Here is a 17,314-nt window from a genome sequence, read left to right on the forward strand (position 1 = left end):
GCTCTCCAGTCCTGCTGCTTTGGGCGGGCCTGAGTTTCCTCTCCTCACCTAATCCCTTTGGCTGATTGCTCTTCTCTCTGGCTTCCTGGCTTTTAATCCCCTTTCTCCTGCTCTTCCAGCCTGCTACTTTGGGCGTCCCTGAGTTGTCTCTCCTCACCTGTAACCCTGGGGCAGGACTACTATAATCTCTGGTAAATAGTAGGTGCTTAAATATTTGTTAAGTAGGAAGGGGAAGAGAAGGTGAGCTCATGGTGGGTTGAATGCTTGGCTGAAATAACCTCCCTAAATACGCAACTCTCATTTCAATCTAAGCGGTTAAACAAAAGGGTTAAATATAAAGCTTCGAGTCCTGTGAGGATGAACTGGCCGTTTAGAGTTGGCTCTGGTACATTTGCTTCCTGTCATGACAGATCTCTCTAGAAAGCTGATGTATGTAACCTAGTTAGAGTGACAAATACAAACTTTCTCTTAACTCATGCTCATCTGAGTTTTTCTACCTGGGCTGTATTTTACAACTAAAATATGTGGGATATTTGACACTAGCCAATTTGGGTCTTTTTTCTTTTTTTCTGTATTTTATTTCTTCTGGGTCTGTAAATTTGGGTGGTAATATTGAAGGTTGTATCTGGTAATAGAATGTCTTTTCCAATCTGCTGCTTTGGTTTTACTGTTTGAGCAGAACTTTTTTATGTCATGATAAAGCCTAAGTCTCAAGAAACTCAGGATCTGGCCTCCTGTTGGTAACTGAAACCAGCTCTGTTTCCTGAATTTTCCTCTTAGAGATTTCTTTGCATCTCTTGATTTATCCTCTTCTTCAAAAGAACTGATGTTGATTGATTGCATTCCTGTTATAACACCCATACTTTTGAACTTTGTAAATGAAAGTTTTGTGAAGTTCAAAAACTTTCATTTACAAACTCTAACTCGGCCTCAGAGCTCACAAACTACCATTAGATTGATAAAATTATTTTGGGTAGGTTAGTTGATGTGGAAGGGAGAGCTGAGGTTCTATTTATTCAATAAATGATTCTTTTCAAATGCACATGTTTTTCTTTGAAGTTAGTGTCACACCATCCTTCTAGTCTCACAGCCCCCAAGGCCCATGTTGCCATTATTTCCACTTAATAAATAGTGAAACCTATCAGTTTACATATCTGATGTTGTTAGGTGCCGTCGAGTCATCTCCGACTCATAGCGACCTCATGTACAGCAGAACGAAACACCGCCTGCCCGGTCCTCTGCCAGCCTCACGATCTCTGCTATGCCTGAGCTGGTTGTTGCAGCCACTGTGTCCATCCATCTCATTGAGGGCCTTCCCCTTTTTCGTTGTCCCTCCACTTTTCCGAGCATGATATCCTTCTCCAGGGAATGGCCCCTTCTTACAGCATGACCAAAGGAGGTGAGATGAAGTCTGGCCATTCTCACTTCCAAAGAGCATTCCAGCTGTACTTCCGTTTACACATCTAGGATCATATAAAGTAACTAAAAGTCAGGATTTGGTTTGAACTGATCTTCTTGCTCTTTTTCCTATTCTTTTCACACTGCTTTTGAACTGAGCAGTAAACACTGGTATATATATTTGTATATGGCTCTCGGTAATTTCAAGATTTGTCTATTCCTTTTGCAACTCTTACATTAGATTCTGGGAATCTGGCAACTATTGGCTGTGAATGTTCTGGGATTTTCTCAATTTACTTCATTCTCTAGGTTTAAATAATGGAGATTTTAAAATTTAGATGTCCTTGACTTGGAAATAGCACATAATGTTTTGTCAAATAATTTATCAACCAGCTTTTGGTTAAATACAGTACTGTGTAACTTCTAAGTTGGTGTAGGCAGTCATTTCACTTTTAATTTATTAGTAGAACCTTTGTTTACATAAAAGGAAAGAACAGGTATAAGACTCAAATCAGAATTAGAGAGGAATTACTCCCATTCAGGTCTTTCTGGCATATTTGTTGCTGCTTAAATAAGAGATTTGAAAATTTTTCTAGATTCAGAGATGAGAAGTATAATCCCCCAGCGCTACTCCAATAAAACCCAAGTGTTTTAATTAGAGGGAACACCAAGTTAGGTGTCGGGCACGGTTTAATCCTTCGCCTTTGGTTTCACTTTTAGATAATTCCGTTTTTTGCTGTAGTTTATCTCTGAGAAAAAGGAAGTGTCCAACATTGATGTCTTTTTGCTCTGCTGTCTGTGGCAGGGCTGTGACATTGAAGATAGAGGTGTAGAGAGTCCAAAGAGTTGATACATAATATTACTCTCTTCTCTTAATTTCCTAAAAGTTGGCAGTAAGGGATATTGTAGTGCAGGTCTTTATTTTTTACTTTCTGTGTTAGCAGAAAATAAATTTTTATTTATTTTAACAAAATTCATGGTATCCATCTTTGAGTTAAATGATTCATGTCATTACTTATTATCATGTCACTGCAGTAGAAAACATCATCTCAGTGATACTTTTGAGGTTGATACATAATTTCTAATTTATGGTAAGATTAAAGGAGTCTGGGTCCCCACCTTTAAGAGAAATTAAATCTTACATAAAAGTCCCTGTGTTGGGCAGGAATACATGGGAGGGAAGGACACAGGAAGAGGTAACTATGGGGAGGAAGTGGGAGGGGAGCTGTTGCATTGTGGGAAATTGCAGTCAGTGTCATGAGACAAAGTGTACGTGAGCTCCTGTATGAAAAATGAATTTGCTGTGTAAACTTTCACCCAGATCACAATTAAAAAAAAGAAGAAGAAAAGAAAGGCCCTGTGTTGACCTCTTTGAATGAGAAACATTTCCATTAACAATACTATTCAAGATGCTTTTAAAGAACTAAAAGCAAAAACTATTTCTTTTTTGTTTGACACATGAGCTAGCCTATGAGTGGAACTCTTGTCTTTGAGATAGCCAGTAGTATGTAAGTAGAACTCAGAATTTGTGAAGGGGGGGGGAGTTTCACTGTGGTTTAAACGTGCTTATAAAGAAACTTTTTTTTTTTTTTTAGGGGAAATGATTTTTTGCTCGTGTAAGTACAATATGTTCTTGGACCCAGTAGAACATTCTAAGTTTTGGATATGTAGTAGTACTCTACTGTTGTTGTATGTTGCTGAATCAGTTATGACTCATAGTGACCCTGTAGGGCAGGGTAGAAGTACATCATAGAATATTCCTGACTGTAATCTTTATAGACGCACACTCCAACATCTTTCTCCCATGGAGCCGGCCGGTAGGTTCAAACCACTTATCTTTTGTTTAGCAGCCTAGTGTTTAGCCACTGTTGCCACCGGGGCTCCTAGCAGTCTGTTAACCCTATAAAAAGAATTATTGAAGTATCAGTTCACATACCTATAAAAGAAATCTATTTATGCAAGCAAGTAATAGTACATAGCAGGAAACATTTAAAATTTACTATTCATATGATAATCACAAAAGCAAATATTGGTACTGTGTTTTACTGCATTTTGGTAACCAAAAAGCATAATTCATAGTGCAAAATTTTAGCAAATTCTTATACAGCACATACAGACAAATCAACTTCATCAATAAAAAGTTTCTAAAAGTAAAGAGCAAAATAATGAGTTGAAATGAGTATCTTCTCAAGCAGTCACCACAATGTATGTAGGCAAATATTTTGTTAAAACATAGGTTAAAAAAACAAATCGTTGCCATCAAGTCAATTCTGAATCATAGAGACCTCCATTGGGTTTCCAGGGTGGTAAATCTCTACGGAAGTCGATTCCCCATCTTCCTTCTATGGAGCGGCTGGTGGGTTTGAACCACCAGCCTTCTGGTTAGCAGTCACATGCCTTATGCACTGCACCACTAGAGCTCCTTAGATGAAGTATACAGCAAAATATAATACATTAGAAGGCATTTTAATGTCTTGCTCAGACACATTTAAAATTCTTTTTACTAATTAGTAGCACAGAGCAAGCAACAGGAAAAGGTAGAATGAATTCTACTGGAAGCAGTTTTAATGAATATACATAGCCAAATGATAGACAGGAAAATTAAGTTTTTATAAGAGTTTTAGAATTTATTCTTAAGACCCCCAAAATTTAGAAGCCCCCGAAATCTGAAGACACATTTTAGAAGCCAGATCTTTCTCTTCACCATTGATGACTACAGTAGAAACCAGATCATCATCATATTTAAAGAATAACTCCGCAACCTTATCCTGTGTTCTTTAAAAAAAAAAAAAAAAAAAGTTGCTATTGAGTCAGTTCCAAGTCATGGCAACCCCCTATGTGTAAGAGTAGAACTGTGCTGTTACAGGGTTCAGTGGCTGATGATTCAGAAGTAGATTGCCAGGACTTTTTTTGCCTCTGGTTGGGCTTGAACCTTCAACAGTTTGCTTAGTGGCTGAGCACATTAATCATTTTCAAATCATGAGTTGAAATGAGTATCTTCTTAGGCATTCACCACAATGTATGTAGGCAAATATTTTGGTAAAACATAGGTTAAAAAAACAAACGCATTGCCATCAAGTCTTAATAGCTGAGCACATTTAATCATTTTCAAATCATAATCTAGGGACTCTGTGTTCTTTTAGAAATCCCTATGACATTAAGCACTACCTAGATGTTACATTAGTGTCTTCTGTGATTTTTGAGCCTTAGGTTATTGAAGTAATAAACCTGTATTTTAAATATTAGGGGGGAACCTCCGATAAACTGAGTTTGTATGTCTTATTGTTTTGTTAAGGAAAAAACATAAGATGTGAAGCTCTTATCCTTGGAACAAACAGTGTTTTGTGGTGTTCTGCTCTGCCACTGGAGTGTGGTAACAGCTTCACAGCTCACCCCAGACTTGTTAATTACACACCTCTCACCTTTGCTAACAGCTCAGTTTTCTGCCCATATTGCTGGCATTTTGAACACAGAATACTTTTTTTTTTTTCCCCACTGAATCTTGCATTTTATTTTTTGTTTTTTCTTTTAATTTATTGTGATTTGGGCGAAGATTTACAGAGCAAATTCACTTTCCATACAGCAGTTCACATATACTTTGTCTCATGTCATTGACTACAGTTTACCACAATGCAACAGCTCCTCTCCCACTTCCTCCCCATAGTTACCACTTCCCAGTGTCCATCCCTCCATACTCTCCTGCCCCCTGAGCTGTCTCCCTGTGCATAAGCAACCCTTACTTCTCCCATGATTGTTCTCTCCAGGGCATGTATCTACTTGAGGTAAATGTTTAACTCACATGCCTGTACATTGTTTGGCTGGCAACCACAGGTGTGGTTCAATTCCAGACCTGAAGGGCAGCTAGGGGCCATAATCTCAGTAGTTCCACCAGGCTCTATTGGACCAGCAAACCTGGTCCCCACCTTCTTTTTTTTTTTTTTCCTCCAAATGATTTTGCGTTTTGTTCCACATTGTTCTCCCTCTCTATGCAGGATCTCCTACATAGATCCCCTTCCAAGTAGATGACAGTGGTAGCCGGGCACCACCTAGTTCTTCTGGTCTCATAGTTGTATAGGTTGCAGATTGCATGGTGTACCAGTCGCTAGGACTGATTGTTTCCATTAATTTTGGTTTTCTTCTTGACGAGGAGAGACCCATCGTTGAATCTAGATGGCAGCTTGCTAGCTTTTAAGATCCCAGTTGCTACTTACTCACCAAAGTAGGAGGTGGAACAATGTTTTGTATAGTATGTTATGCCAGTTGAGCTTGATGTCCCCAGCGACTATGGTCCCAAGCCCTCAGGATCAACTACTCGGTCGCTCTGGGTAGCTGGCTGTGACCAAGCAGTGACCACAACCTAGCCCCTTGTCAGCTCTACTGTACACCTAGGGATTCTGAACACAGAATACTTTCTGGACTCACCTCTTAGAGTGGAGCTTTCCGTTTTTCAGCAGATGCTCGGTCTTTGCGACATTATGGAATAGCAACATGTGGTGACTTTCTATGGAAATCACTTCCAGTTCCAAACAGTTACATGACACATGTATTTGTAAAATAAGTCTGTTCTTCAGTTAGGGATTTCTAGTATTCCCTTAGTACTGCCTTTCTTTAATTAGTTTATTAGCCAATCTCCAAAAGTATTACCTAGAGACTTGGTTTTGTGTAGGTATTTAGAAAAATGCCTATAAAGGCTCATTACTTCTGACTTCAGGAAAACTGGAAAGGGTTGTTCCTTAGTACCAAAGAAAAAAAGTATTTATCCTCCAGAGTTCTTAGGAAGGGAATTGTTTTAAGTAATTTTCTTTTCCTTTTGTATTCTCAAACTTTCAAACAGATATTGAAGTGTTTTGGTGGCTGTGTGTGTGTGTGTGTGTGTGTGTGTTTTGACATTAAGCAAGAAAGAGAAAAATTCTTTTGGTTAAAGATATGTCTGAATTCAGAGATAAGAGATAGGTTTCACCCATCTTGCCAATGTGGAATGCCTGGTGTCCTGGAACACTGTGGTGAGGAGGCTTATGAGCTGAGATCAGATCATTGGGAGACACTGCCAGGGTTCCTTGTCCACTAAGGGTGACTAAGGAGGAGGAAGTGCTATAAGTTTGCCAAGAGTGACAGAAATCATCTTTTCCTTGCTTTGCTTTTCATCATTAAGGTTTTATTTTGGCTAGCCTGTGTCAGTTGTTAAATTTGTCTGTGAATAAACTGTCATTAAATGGATATTGCTGTTAATTTCATCAATCATCTTTTGGTTTTTAATTACTTTTACAATATTTGACTCTCCTTATTACTATATTGCTTCCTTGAAGATTCAGGGTTTGGAAAAAAGCACATAGCATGACAGGAAGAAATAATTTGTTGTTGTTAGGTGCCATCGAGTCGGCTTTGACTCCAGCAACCCATGTCCAACAGAAGGAAACACTGCCTGGTCCTGCGCCATCCTCACAGTCCTCGCTGTGCTTGAGCCCATCATCACAGCCCCTGTCCATCTTGTTGAAGGTCTTCCCCTTCTTCACTCACCCTCTACTTTACCAAGCATGCTATTCTCCGGAATATGGTCCCTTCTGACAGCATGACCAAAGTAGGTGAGACGAAATCTGGCCATTCTCACTTTGAAGGAGCGGCGCATTCCAGCTGCACTTCTTCCAGGACAGACTTGTTTGTTTTATGGGGGTGTCTGGTAGTAGCGCCCAAGGCACTTGACTGCTAACCAGAAGGATGGCAGTTCAAACCCACCAGCCACTCCTCGGAAGGAAGGTTGGGCAATCTACTTCCGTAGTGATACTGCCTCGGAAACCCAAGGAGGGGTCGCTGTGAGTCGGGTCTTACTCGACGAAACATAACAACAACAACAACAACGTGGTATTTTCAGGTATTCTTCGCCAGCATCACAATTCAAAAGCATCAACTCTTCTTCGGTCTTTCCTCATTCACTGTCCAGTTCTCACATGCACATGAGGATATTGAAAATACCATGGCTTAGGTCAGGTGCATCTTAGTCTTCAAAGTGACATATTTTGCTCTTCAGCACTTTAAAGAGGTCTTTTGCAGCAGATTTTCCCAGTGCAATATGAAGTCTGATTTCCTGGCTGCTGCTTGCATGTTATTAACTCGTTAAATTCCATGTTATTAACTCATTTCTGACTCTACTGTAGTTAGATTTGTGTTTACTAGTAGCATAAAGAGACATACTGTTCTTTTTTATTATTAGCATTATGTTGTTATTTCTCCTGTACGTGAACTATATTAAAAATTCATTTATAGGAAGCATTTTAGTATTAAGTATGGCTATCTTGATTGGAAGGAGCTCCGGTGGTGTAGTGCCTAAGGCACTTGACTGCTAATCAGAAGGCTGGCGGTTCAAACCCACCAACCACTCCTCAGAAGGAAGATGGGGCAATCTACTTCCATAGTGATGCTGCTTCGGAAACCCGAGGAGGGGTCGCTATGACTTGACGGCACATAACAACAACAACATCTTGATTGGAGGTGGAGCTAAGTGTGACTGTTTCTCCTTTTTTGAAAAAGAATTTTGTGGTAGATTGTAAAATATTTTTATTGCAGAATAGATATCAAGTATTACCTCTAGCATTTAATGAATGTTAATATGTTACTATATAAATGTTACCATATTTCTATCAAATCTTTAAAAAAGAGAGAGAGAGAAGGCAAGCATTATGTTGTAGGTAGAGCTAAAATCCAACTTCCCCATTCTCCTTCCTAGACATAATGAGGACCCTGATCCTGAATTTGTTACGCTTCAGGTCTGTGTTTCTATACCTTTACTTCTTTCCTGTAACAATCCTTATTATTGTTTGCTTAGTTTTTAGTTTTTATGTCATTTTTCTTTTCAGCATGTCTTTTGAGACTCAATCATGTTGATACATATAGTTCTAAATAATTAGTTTTTAGTGCTATAGAAAAGTCCATCAATGGAATTAATAATCATTTGTTTCCCTACTTTAATGGAGTTAGATTGTGACTAATTTTCAGCTATTACAAACACTACTGCAGTGAACCTTCTCATGTAGATGTGTAAAGTTTTGATTTTAGAAACAGAATCGAATGATAGTTGGGCATGCACACTTTCCATCTAGAACTCCTTCCCTGCTCTGAAGTTCTAAAGATCATCTTCTGTATTTTAATGTTCATTTTTCAGATTTCAAAATTTGAAAAGATAAAACTATGAAATTAGGGCATGAAGTAGAACATGTAAATTTACTTTGTGTAAAGAATTGGTCACTTGAATACCATTTATTGAGTAGTTCACTCTTTCTCCTCTGATTAAATGCCACCTCTTTTATATATCTAGTTGTAAGTTGTGAGCCTCTGTATTCTGTTCTTTTGGTCTTCTTTGTCTATCGTTGTTCCAGTACCACACTGCCTTAATTATATAGCTTTTAATTAAGTCTTGATATCTAGTTTCTGATGTCTGCAAGTTCCCATCATAATTTTCTTCAGAATTTCTCTGCTGTTGGTCCTTTTATTCCATGGGCATTTTTGGATCTCCTTGCCAGCTTCCATTAAACATGATTTTAGGAAATTTGGAATTTATTTGAATTTATAGGTACATATGTGAATTGTCATCTGAAAAATATATTACCATTTGTGAAGATCTTTTATATAATTTTAGCTTTTTGTTACTGTTGTGAATAGTGCTTTTTTTTTTTTTTTTTAAACAAAAAGGCATGTTTTCCACTGTAGTAGAAAACATTTTCAAACCATTAGGTTCGTATCTTGATCTTTACTCAGCAACTTTTCTGAATTCTTGATTAGCTTTAATAGTTTGTAGTCTCTTGGATTATATATGTAATGATCACTGTTCTTCATATATGTCTTATTTTAAAGTAGAAAATATTTCATCTCCTAAGAAATTAAGGCAGTTTCAGAGAAATTATTTGCCACAGGATCAGAATACCAGAAGGCAGTGCCACCCAGTTACTTGCTAAGTGTCTGTATGTGAAGGGTTTCATCCAAGTGTGTGTATCCTCTGACATATATAAGTCTTGTGTCTTTCCTGGCAGTAGAGTTAGTCAACGTAAGCACCTTTGGAAGTTAAACCCCCCACTCCCCATTTTGTACAGATATCACTGCTTCTCTTGGATTTCACTCAATTTATTTCCTTTTAGGAGGCGCAGGTCAGAATGGAAATGGGCTGCAGACCGAGCGGCCATTGTTAGCCGCTGGAATTGGCTTCAGGCTCATGTTTCTGACTTGGAATATCGAATTCGGCAGCAAACAGATATATACAAACAGATCCGTGCTAATAAGGTAAGGAATAAGTGTCTGGTATTTTCATCCTACCTAAAAACTGCCATTATTCTTTTTCTCCCATCCCCCTCGTACTCCTTCATTGTCTATTAACTATGTCAAGAATGGTGTAATATTCTGCATAATATGGATGAACTTGGAGGATATTTATGCTGAGTGACATAAGTCAATCACAGAAGGACAAATACAGTATTAGTTCGATGTTGTGGAGGGTCAAGGAAAGGTTTATATAGGGAAGGAAATTTTCTTTGTTGGTTGCCAGGGTCAGAGGGAGAGGGGAGGGAGCACTGGAAAAAAAAATGCATTGACCTATGTCACTTTAGGAGCTCTGGTAGCATAGTGCCTAAGGCACTTGACTGCTCACCAGAAGGCTGGCGGTTCAAACCCACCAGCCACTCCTCGGAAGGAAGGTTGGGCAATCCTACTTCCGTAGTGATACTGCCTCGGAAACCCAAGGAGGGGTCGCTATGAGTCAGGGCTGACTCTACGGCAAACAACAACATGTCACTTTAGTTTTGTGTATTTCACTGTACATAAATAATATTTCAATAAAATGCATTTTTTTTTTTTTTTTAAAGAATAGTGTAATATTAACTGATACAATGGTTTAATTTGTTTAGGGTCTATAGTGCAGAAAATAGAATATAGTGTTAAATGGAACATGTGTTTAGAACAAAGCGATTTGGGCATCTGTGCTAAAAGGAACCATAAGAAAAAAACTTTATAATGTAAGTCTTTGGCTTCAGCCTTCATTTGTTACATTTATGGACAAGTGGCAATGACTGATAAAGGTTGTGTGTCATTTTGCTTTTTTGTTTAGGGTGTTGCTAATGTGCTGCTAAGCTTTCATCCCTTACTTTCTCAAGGGAAATGGGGGGCTTTATGGGGGGGAGTATTCCGTCAAAATTACAAAATTAGACATTGCTGATTAGGATTTTGATTTTTCTTGTGTTCTGTCTGCAGAGGACTGATTCTTACTGTACAGTGTTTATTGAAAGTGATGACTGTGCATAGTCTTTCTTGTAAAATCAACTTAGAAAAAGTCTAATGTTTAGTTTGCGTTTGAGTCAAAGAAATCTGTTCAAGAAATTAACTTGATGTGCTTGAACTCAGTAACTTATTAATAATACATGGTTCTAGATGAAGAGACTACTGTAAACAAAAATAAGCGCCACAGCAACTTTCTTTGTCTTGCTTTCGTGCTGATTGGTCTGGAAAAGATTGCTGTGCTTTGAACAGAATTCACCAAGTTAATTAGAAGGACAAAAGATGACAGGATGAGCAAGATGATGAGAGGTTTTTATTTTTAAATTATAATTACATTTAAAAACAAGTGCAGTATCACAACATATAAGACTGTAACATTACTAAGGAAATGCATATGAATCCAGACCCCAGCAACTTTTTTATATAAAAACAATGTTATTGTGGTAAATACACACACACACACAAAACATTTGTTCCTTTAACCATGTTCATGTAAACAATTCAGTAACGTTAATTACATTCACCATATTGTCCAGCCATCACCACTGGTGTTAAATATTCTTTATTCCCTTAAACACAAATACATGGGGCAGCACTGTGAGTTGGAATTGACTCTGGTAACTGGTTAAACAGAAATTCTATTTCTGTTTTGCCCTTTTCCCTAGACCCTGGCATCCACTAATTAACTTTTGTCTGTATGTGTTTGCCTAGTCTAGATATGTTGAATAACTAGGATCATAAAGTACCTGCCCTTTTATATCTGACTTATTTCACTCAGCGTGTTTTCAAGGTTCATGTAAGCTATAGCATGTGTCAGAACTTCATTTTTCTTTATGGCTGACTAATACTCCATTCCACGTTTGTATCATGTTTTATTTATCCATTCATCTTTGGATAGATCCTTGGGTTATTGATCCTTTTGCCTACTGTGAATAATGCTGTGTGGACATTGGTGTACAAGTTTCTGTTTGAGTTGCTACTGATTCTTTTGAGTATATATGTAGTGGAATTGCTGAGTGGTAATTAGAGTTGGAAATAAAAGGTTTTTGGCCTCCAGTATATAAGCATTTAAGCTTCTTTTTTTCTCCCCTTCTAAAAATGCCACTAAAGTTTCTCCAGCTTCTTTCGAACATAGGTTTATGTATAAATCTCCAGATGTGTTCAGTAGTGCATATTGCAGCTGAGGGCAAAGTCCAGATGGTTTACCTTTTTTTTTTTTTAAATAGAGCTAGAATAGGGAAATAAGCCCTAATGTCTTAAAAAAGTTAGCTAGAGCAAGTGAGCAATTAAAAGTAAAAACTAAAAATATATTCACCAAGATATTTTGCTTTCCTTAACTCTTCTTACAAAGGAAATTTTCAGTGAGATTTATAGAGTGTAGACTAGAATGGTGACCAAGCTAGGAGGTGACTGGATACATGCCCATCCTGAGGAGAAAATAACAATCCTGCCCGGTCGTGGACACCTTTTCCGTGTTTGTTTTAGGTTCTTACTGTCATTAGTTAAATGGGACTTTCCATATTTGTTGACTCATCTATTTTATTTATATATTTATATTTATATTTATACACACACACACACACATTCAGACATGCCCATATTTGTGTGTGTGTGTGTGTATTTCTTTACATTATATTGGTTCTTTCATTATAAAACTACCATATTTCATAGAATCTAAGATGCTTTTGATCATAAGGTGAACCGTTACATGCCACTAAAAAATGATTTTTAATAAACTAGGACATGCTGCCAATTGTGTCAGATGCATCCTGATTTAAGATATGATGAAATACTATGTATCATTTTTTAGCATATGATGAAATACTATGTATCATTTTTTAGCAGAATTGGGAAAGAATAAAACAATACCCTTCCCCAAAACAACAACAAAAAAACCGAAACACAAAGTTAACCCACTATGAACTTTTGGCATCTTCTACTTTTTTTTTTTTTTTTCTTTGAACATAAATAATTTGCTTGAACATATGTGTAGCCTAGACATTTTCCTTTATATATTTTTTGTGTATGTGTGGGAGGGTGGGTGGATGGGTGAGGGACATTATTTCTATTGGCTATATCCTGTTTATATTTCTTTGTTGATTGTTTATATTGTTATGTTTTTTATTAAAATTATAAAGTATGCTGGGGTGAACATCTTTACCTGCATCAAAAGGGATGAACGCTTAGATGTCCCTGATGCATTCTTTAGCAAACTATTTTGGCAGTATGTGAGAAGATACTCTTACTTCATTTTTGGCACTTGTTTTATTCTTTAACTCACCACCCAGCAGTAATGACAGAGCTTTGGAAAACTTTTAAAAATCTTAGCTATTTCTGAATATCTGGGAAATAGTTATTCTGGAGTTTTGTTACATCTATTGATATTCCAGGAGTGTTATCATTCAGGGTATAATGTATTAGAGAAACACCAGAGTTTGGCTGAAAATCTTCAGTTCTAGTCCTAGCTTTACTATCAGGTAGCTGTGTGACCTTGAGGACGAAAGTCACTTAATTTTTCTGGGCCTCGGTCTCTTGGTCTTAAAGTAAGATATTCAAAATAATCTTTCGAGATGTATTTTCTCTCTGCAGTCTGCTCCAGCATTCTGACAGGAAGAGTAAACCTAGAATGATGTCCCCAATGAGTAATATGTCAAGAAAATTCCAAATTTTATTAAATATTTGTTTATACAGTGTTTTTTTTAATAAATACATCGTGAAAATTTCCCCAAAGATGTATTGACATGCATTTGGTCCTTCCGTAAGCACTATACTAATACACATCTTTGAGCACTTACCATGCACGAGGCACTGTGCTAATTAAGCACTTTACTATTATCCTCAATTTTAAGATGAGTGGGTGGAGGATCAAACAAGTCAAGTTCATGGTCGTACAGGCAAGTGTGTAGAGCTGAGATTTGAGTGTCTTAACTCCAGAGCTATTGCAGTAGCTTTAAACACATAGCTGTTTTGTTGACTTATTTTTGCTGTGTTACAATAAAGTAGGTTTGTGGTGCCATTTTCCATTTTGCTTCCAGATTTGCCAGGGTTGCTAGAGCAAGTGAAGAATTAAAAGTAAAAACTAAAAATATTCACCAAGAGGGCTAGATATGTTGCTTTCCTTTACTCTGGTAGCATAGTGCCTAAGACACTTGACTGCTAACCAGAAGGCTGGCAATTCAAACCAACCAGCCACTCCTCGGAAGGAAGGTTGGGCAGTCCTACTTCTGTAGTGATACTGCCTCAGAAACCCAAGGAGGGGTCACTGTGAGTCGGGGCCAACTCGATGGCACATAACAACAAAATTACTCTTCTTCACAAAGGAAATTTTCAGTGAGATTTGTAGAGTGTAGACTAGAATGTAGTGTAGACTTTTCATAAATCTAGATTTGGTGATCATTTGTAGAGTTACAGTTCATACTTGTTACCATACTTGTTTATACCATTGGGTGGGAAATGAGGGAGAGCTTTTTCCCCTCTCTTTTTAAGGATTTGCTTTGTAGCATGTCAACATTAATTTCTTAAAATGGAGTGTGCCTATTAGGTGGTTAATAGTCTCTTTTCTGTCAGAAGTTAGAGATTACCTTCCAAGCTGTTACATAAACCTTGAGTCCTTTTTTTTAATTGTGATTTGGGTGAAAGTTTACAGAGCAAATTCACTTTCCATACAGCAGTTCACATACACTTTGTCTCATGACATTGACTACAATTTACCCCAATGCAACAGCTCCCCTCCCACTTCTTCCTGATAGTTATCTTCCTTGTGCCCATCCCTCCATGCACTCCTGCCCCCTGAGCTGTGTGTCCCTGTGCATAAACAGCCCTTCTTTCTCCCATGATTGATCTCTCCTCAGGTAAATGTTCATCTCCTATGCCTGTCTTTTGTTTGGCTGGAAGCCACAGGTGTGAGTTCAGTTCCAGACCTGAAGGGCAGCTAGGGGTCGTAGTCTCAGTGGTTCCACCAGGCTCTATCAGACCAGCAAACCTGGTCTCTGTGTGTGTGTGTGTGTGTGTGTGTGTCCGTCCGTGGGTGTGTCCGTCTGTCCCTTTTTTCCTCCCCAAATGATTTTGAGTTTTGTTCCACATTATTCTCCCTCTCTGTCCACAATCTCCTTTATAGATCCCCCTCTGAGTGGTTGACAGTGGTAGCTGGACACCATCTAGTTCTTCTCATCTTTAGAGTTCTTTTTGGGGATGATTCCTGTTGCTCTTTGGACGAAAAAGAAGAGTTTCTAGGAGCTGTAGTCTACTCCGTACTATTGTGTTAATTTTCACAGTTGGTCAGCTTGTTTAAAAAAAAAAAAAAAAAGTTCCATGCTTTAGAAGAGGAAAAGAAAACTATGTATGTACCTTGAGTATGTACTATATACAGGTAAGTTCATATGTGTTTCCCTTCTTTTTCATGTATATTTATTTGATGCTCAGAGTAAAGCTTACAATTCACCAGTTTTAAAGAGATGGAGCTAATTTTAAACTTGGGGCTATTTGTATGACTCCAAAGCATTTTATTTCTACCACACTCTCCTGTTACATATCCTCGCCATCATTGCTCTGGAACATGGACAAATAAATCTCCAAAGGGGGTGCACAAGGACCCAGCTGGTTCTGCTGGTAAAAGAGACTTCTTTCTCTTACATAGCAATTTTCAGCATCCGTGTCTAGTATACTACATTTAGGCAGTCTCTGGATGACCAACAAGGTCTATTCCTAAGTCTGTCTGTAAGTCAACTTGTACATAAGTCGGAGCATTTAGGTACGGTTCATATCTAATCAAATGTTGACTGTAGTACATAGTATACAGGTAGTCCCTACATTATGAACACACACCTTTCCTAAGTTTGTCTTTAAGTTGAATTTGTTATGTAAGTTGGAATAGTTAGGTACAGTTGGTACCTAACGTCAGTTAGTCAAATGTTTGTTACAGTATATAGTGTACCTTTCTATGCGTAAAAACATTAAACACTTTGGATATACTAAAAACATTTTTAACATAATAATACAATAATAGTGTTTTGATGTCCATTGCAAAGTAGCACCTGTTTGTTACTACAAACCATTGTATGTACCTAGAATTTTTGATATAATAGGCCTTACCTGGGGTTTGGTTTGTAAGTCTGGGTGTATGTAACTGGAGACTGCCAGTCATTACAGTTGGTCTGTGGGATTACATAGCCACATTGCTAATTAAGGGTGGAAGTATTATTGGGAGTGGGGGGATGGAAGCACATTGAAAGTTTTGGGTAGAGAAGCTGAGTGGGAACAGCACCTTTGTCTTCAAATTTGGTGGAAAGCAGTTGAGATTCCTGTAGTAATAGGGATTACAAGGCTTTGTGAACAGCTGTGCCTTATCTAGGTAGCCAGGATTGGTTCTTACGGAAGTGGTTTGCAGTGGGTATAATGTTTTATCTTAAGATGAATTGCTCAGAATGATGGAGTAGAGTAAGTAAGGTGAAATTGCATCTTAACTCTGTATTGAAAATTCAGTGGCGGTGGTTTTTAATCTTGTACTTTGACTCCACGTATTATCTGAAATTCGTAAGGAGAAGCAATCAACGCAAATATGTTGTTGTTAGGTGCCATTGAATCAGTTCCCACTCATAGCGACCCCATGTACAACAGAACAAAACACTGCACCATCCTCACAATTGTTGTTTGAGCCCATTGTTGTAGTCACCGTGTCAGTCCATCTCATTGAGGGTCTTCCTCTTTTTTGCTAACCTTCTGCTTTACCAAGCACGATGTCCTTCTCCAGGGACTGGTCCTACCTGATGATGTTTCCGAAGTGTGAGAGAAGAAGCCCCACCACCCTCCCTTCTGTGGAGCATTCTGGCTGTACTTCTTCCATATTAATTCGCTCTTCTGGCAACCTGTGGTATTACAGTATTTCAGTATTCTTCACCAACACCCCAGTTCAAATGCATCAATACTTCTTCAGTCTTCCTTATTCATTGTCCAGCTTTTGGATACAAATGAGAAGGTTGAAAATACAGTGGCTTGGGTCAGATGCACCTTAGTCGTCAGAGGGACATCTTTACGCTTCAACTTAACTTTAAAGAGGTCTTTTGAAGCAATTATGCCCAGTTCCACAGGCCTTGATCATGGAGCCAAGTAAAATGAAATCCTTGACAACTTCAAGTATACAACTTACTTTTTCTTTCTTTGTTAAAAATATTTGCTTTCTTTCTTGTGCCATATTCTGTAAACAGGATTAGCGCAATTCCTTCTACCATTCCTTCCTTTTTTGTTTGGGTCTATAGTGTATTATTTTTCTTCTTTTTTAACTTAGTATAAGCCTTCTGTTTCCACAGAGGAGTAATTTATTAAGGATTTGTTAAGACTTCATGTACTTGTGGCACATCCTAATTCCTTAGGTCCTTGAATAAATCACAAACTCACCTCAGCTTCCTGGGAGTGACCTGGACAATCCCGGGCAGGATCCTGGTCTGACTCGGGGGAACCAGGGTAAAGAATGGAGACTAAGAGCAGTCTTTATCTTTGAACTCTACCAGTTGCTGGCTTTTTCAAGGTATAAGAGCCCTGAGGTTATTGTCACTCAGGTCTGATACCACAGCATGCAGCATTGACCCAGTTTAAACCCAGAAAGAATATTGGGAAACCCAGTTTCAGGGCTACCAAAACAGGTGTGAAGTGGAATGCATGAAGG

The 17,314-nt window shown here is 38.1% G+C and overlaps 1 protein-coding gene across 1 annotated transcript in view; it reads left to right on the forward strand.

Moving 5' to 3' along the window:
• The window catches only part of KANSL1 (KAT8 regulatory NSL complex subunit 1), a 171,118-nt gene that overhangs the window by 96,188 nt on the left and 57,616 nt on the right, over positions 1-17,314 (forward strand). The window contains exon 2 of the mRNA XM_042783555.1: positions 9,525-9,666. Coding sequence (XP_042639489.1) covers positions 9,525-9,666 — 142 coding nt within the window. The remainder of the gene's footprint in view (positions 1-9,524; positions 9,667-17,314) is intronic.

Source organism: Orycteropus afer, unplaced genomic scaffold, assembly GCF_000298275.1.
Source record: "Orycteropus afer afer isolate SDZICR_OR568_19922 unplaced genomic scaffold, OryAfe1.0 scaffold00018, whole genome shotgun sequence".
Lineage (NCBI taxonomy): Eukaryota > Metazoa > Chordata > Mammalia > Tubulidentata > Orycteropodidae > Orycteropus > Orycteropus afer.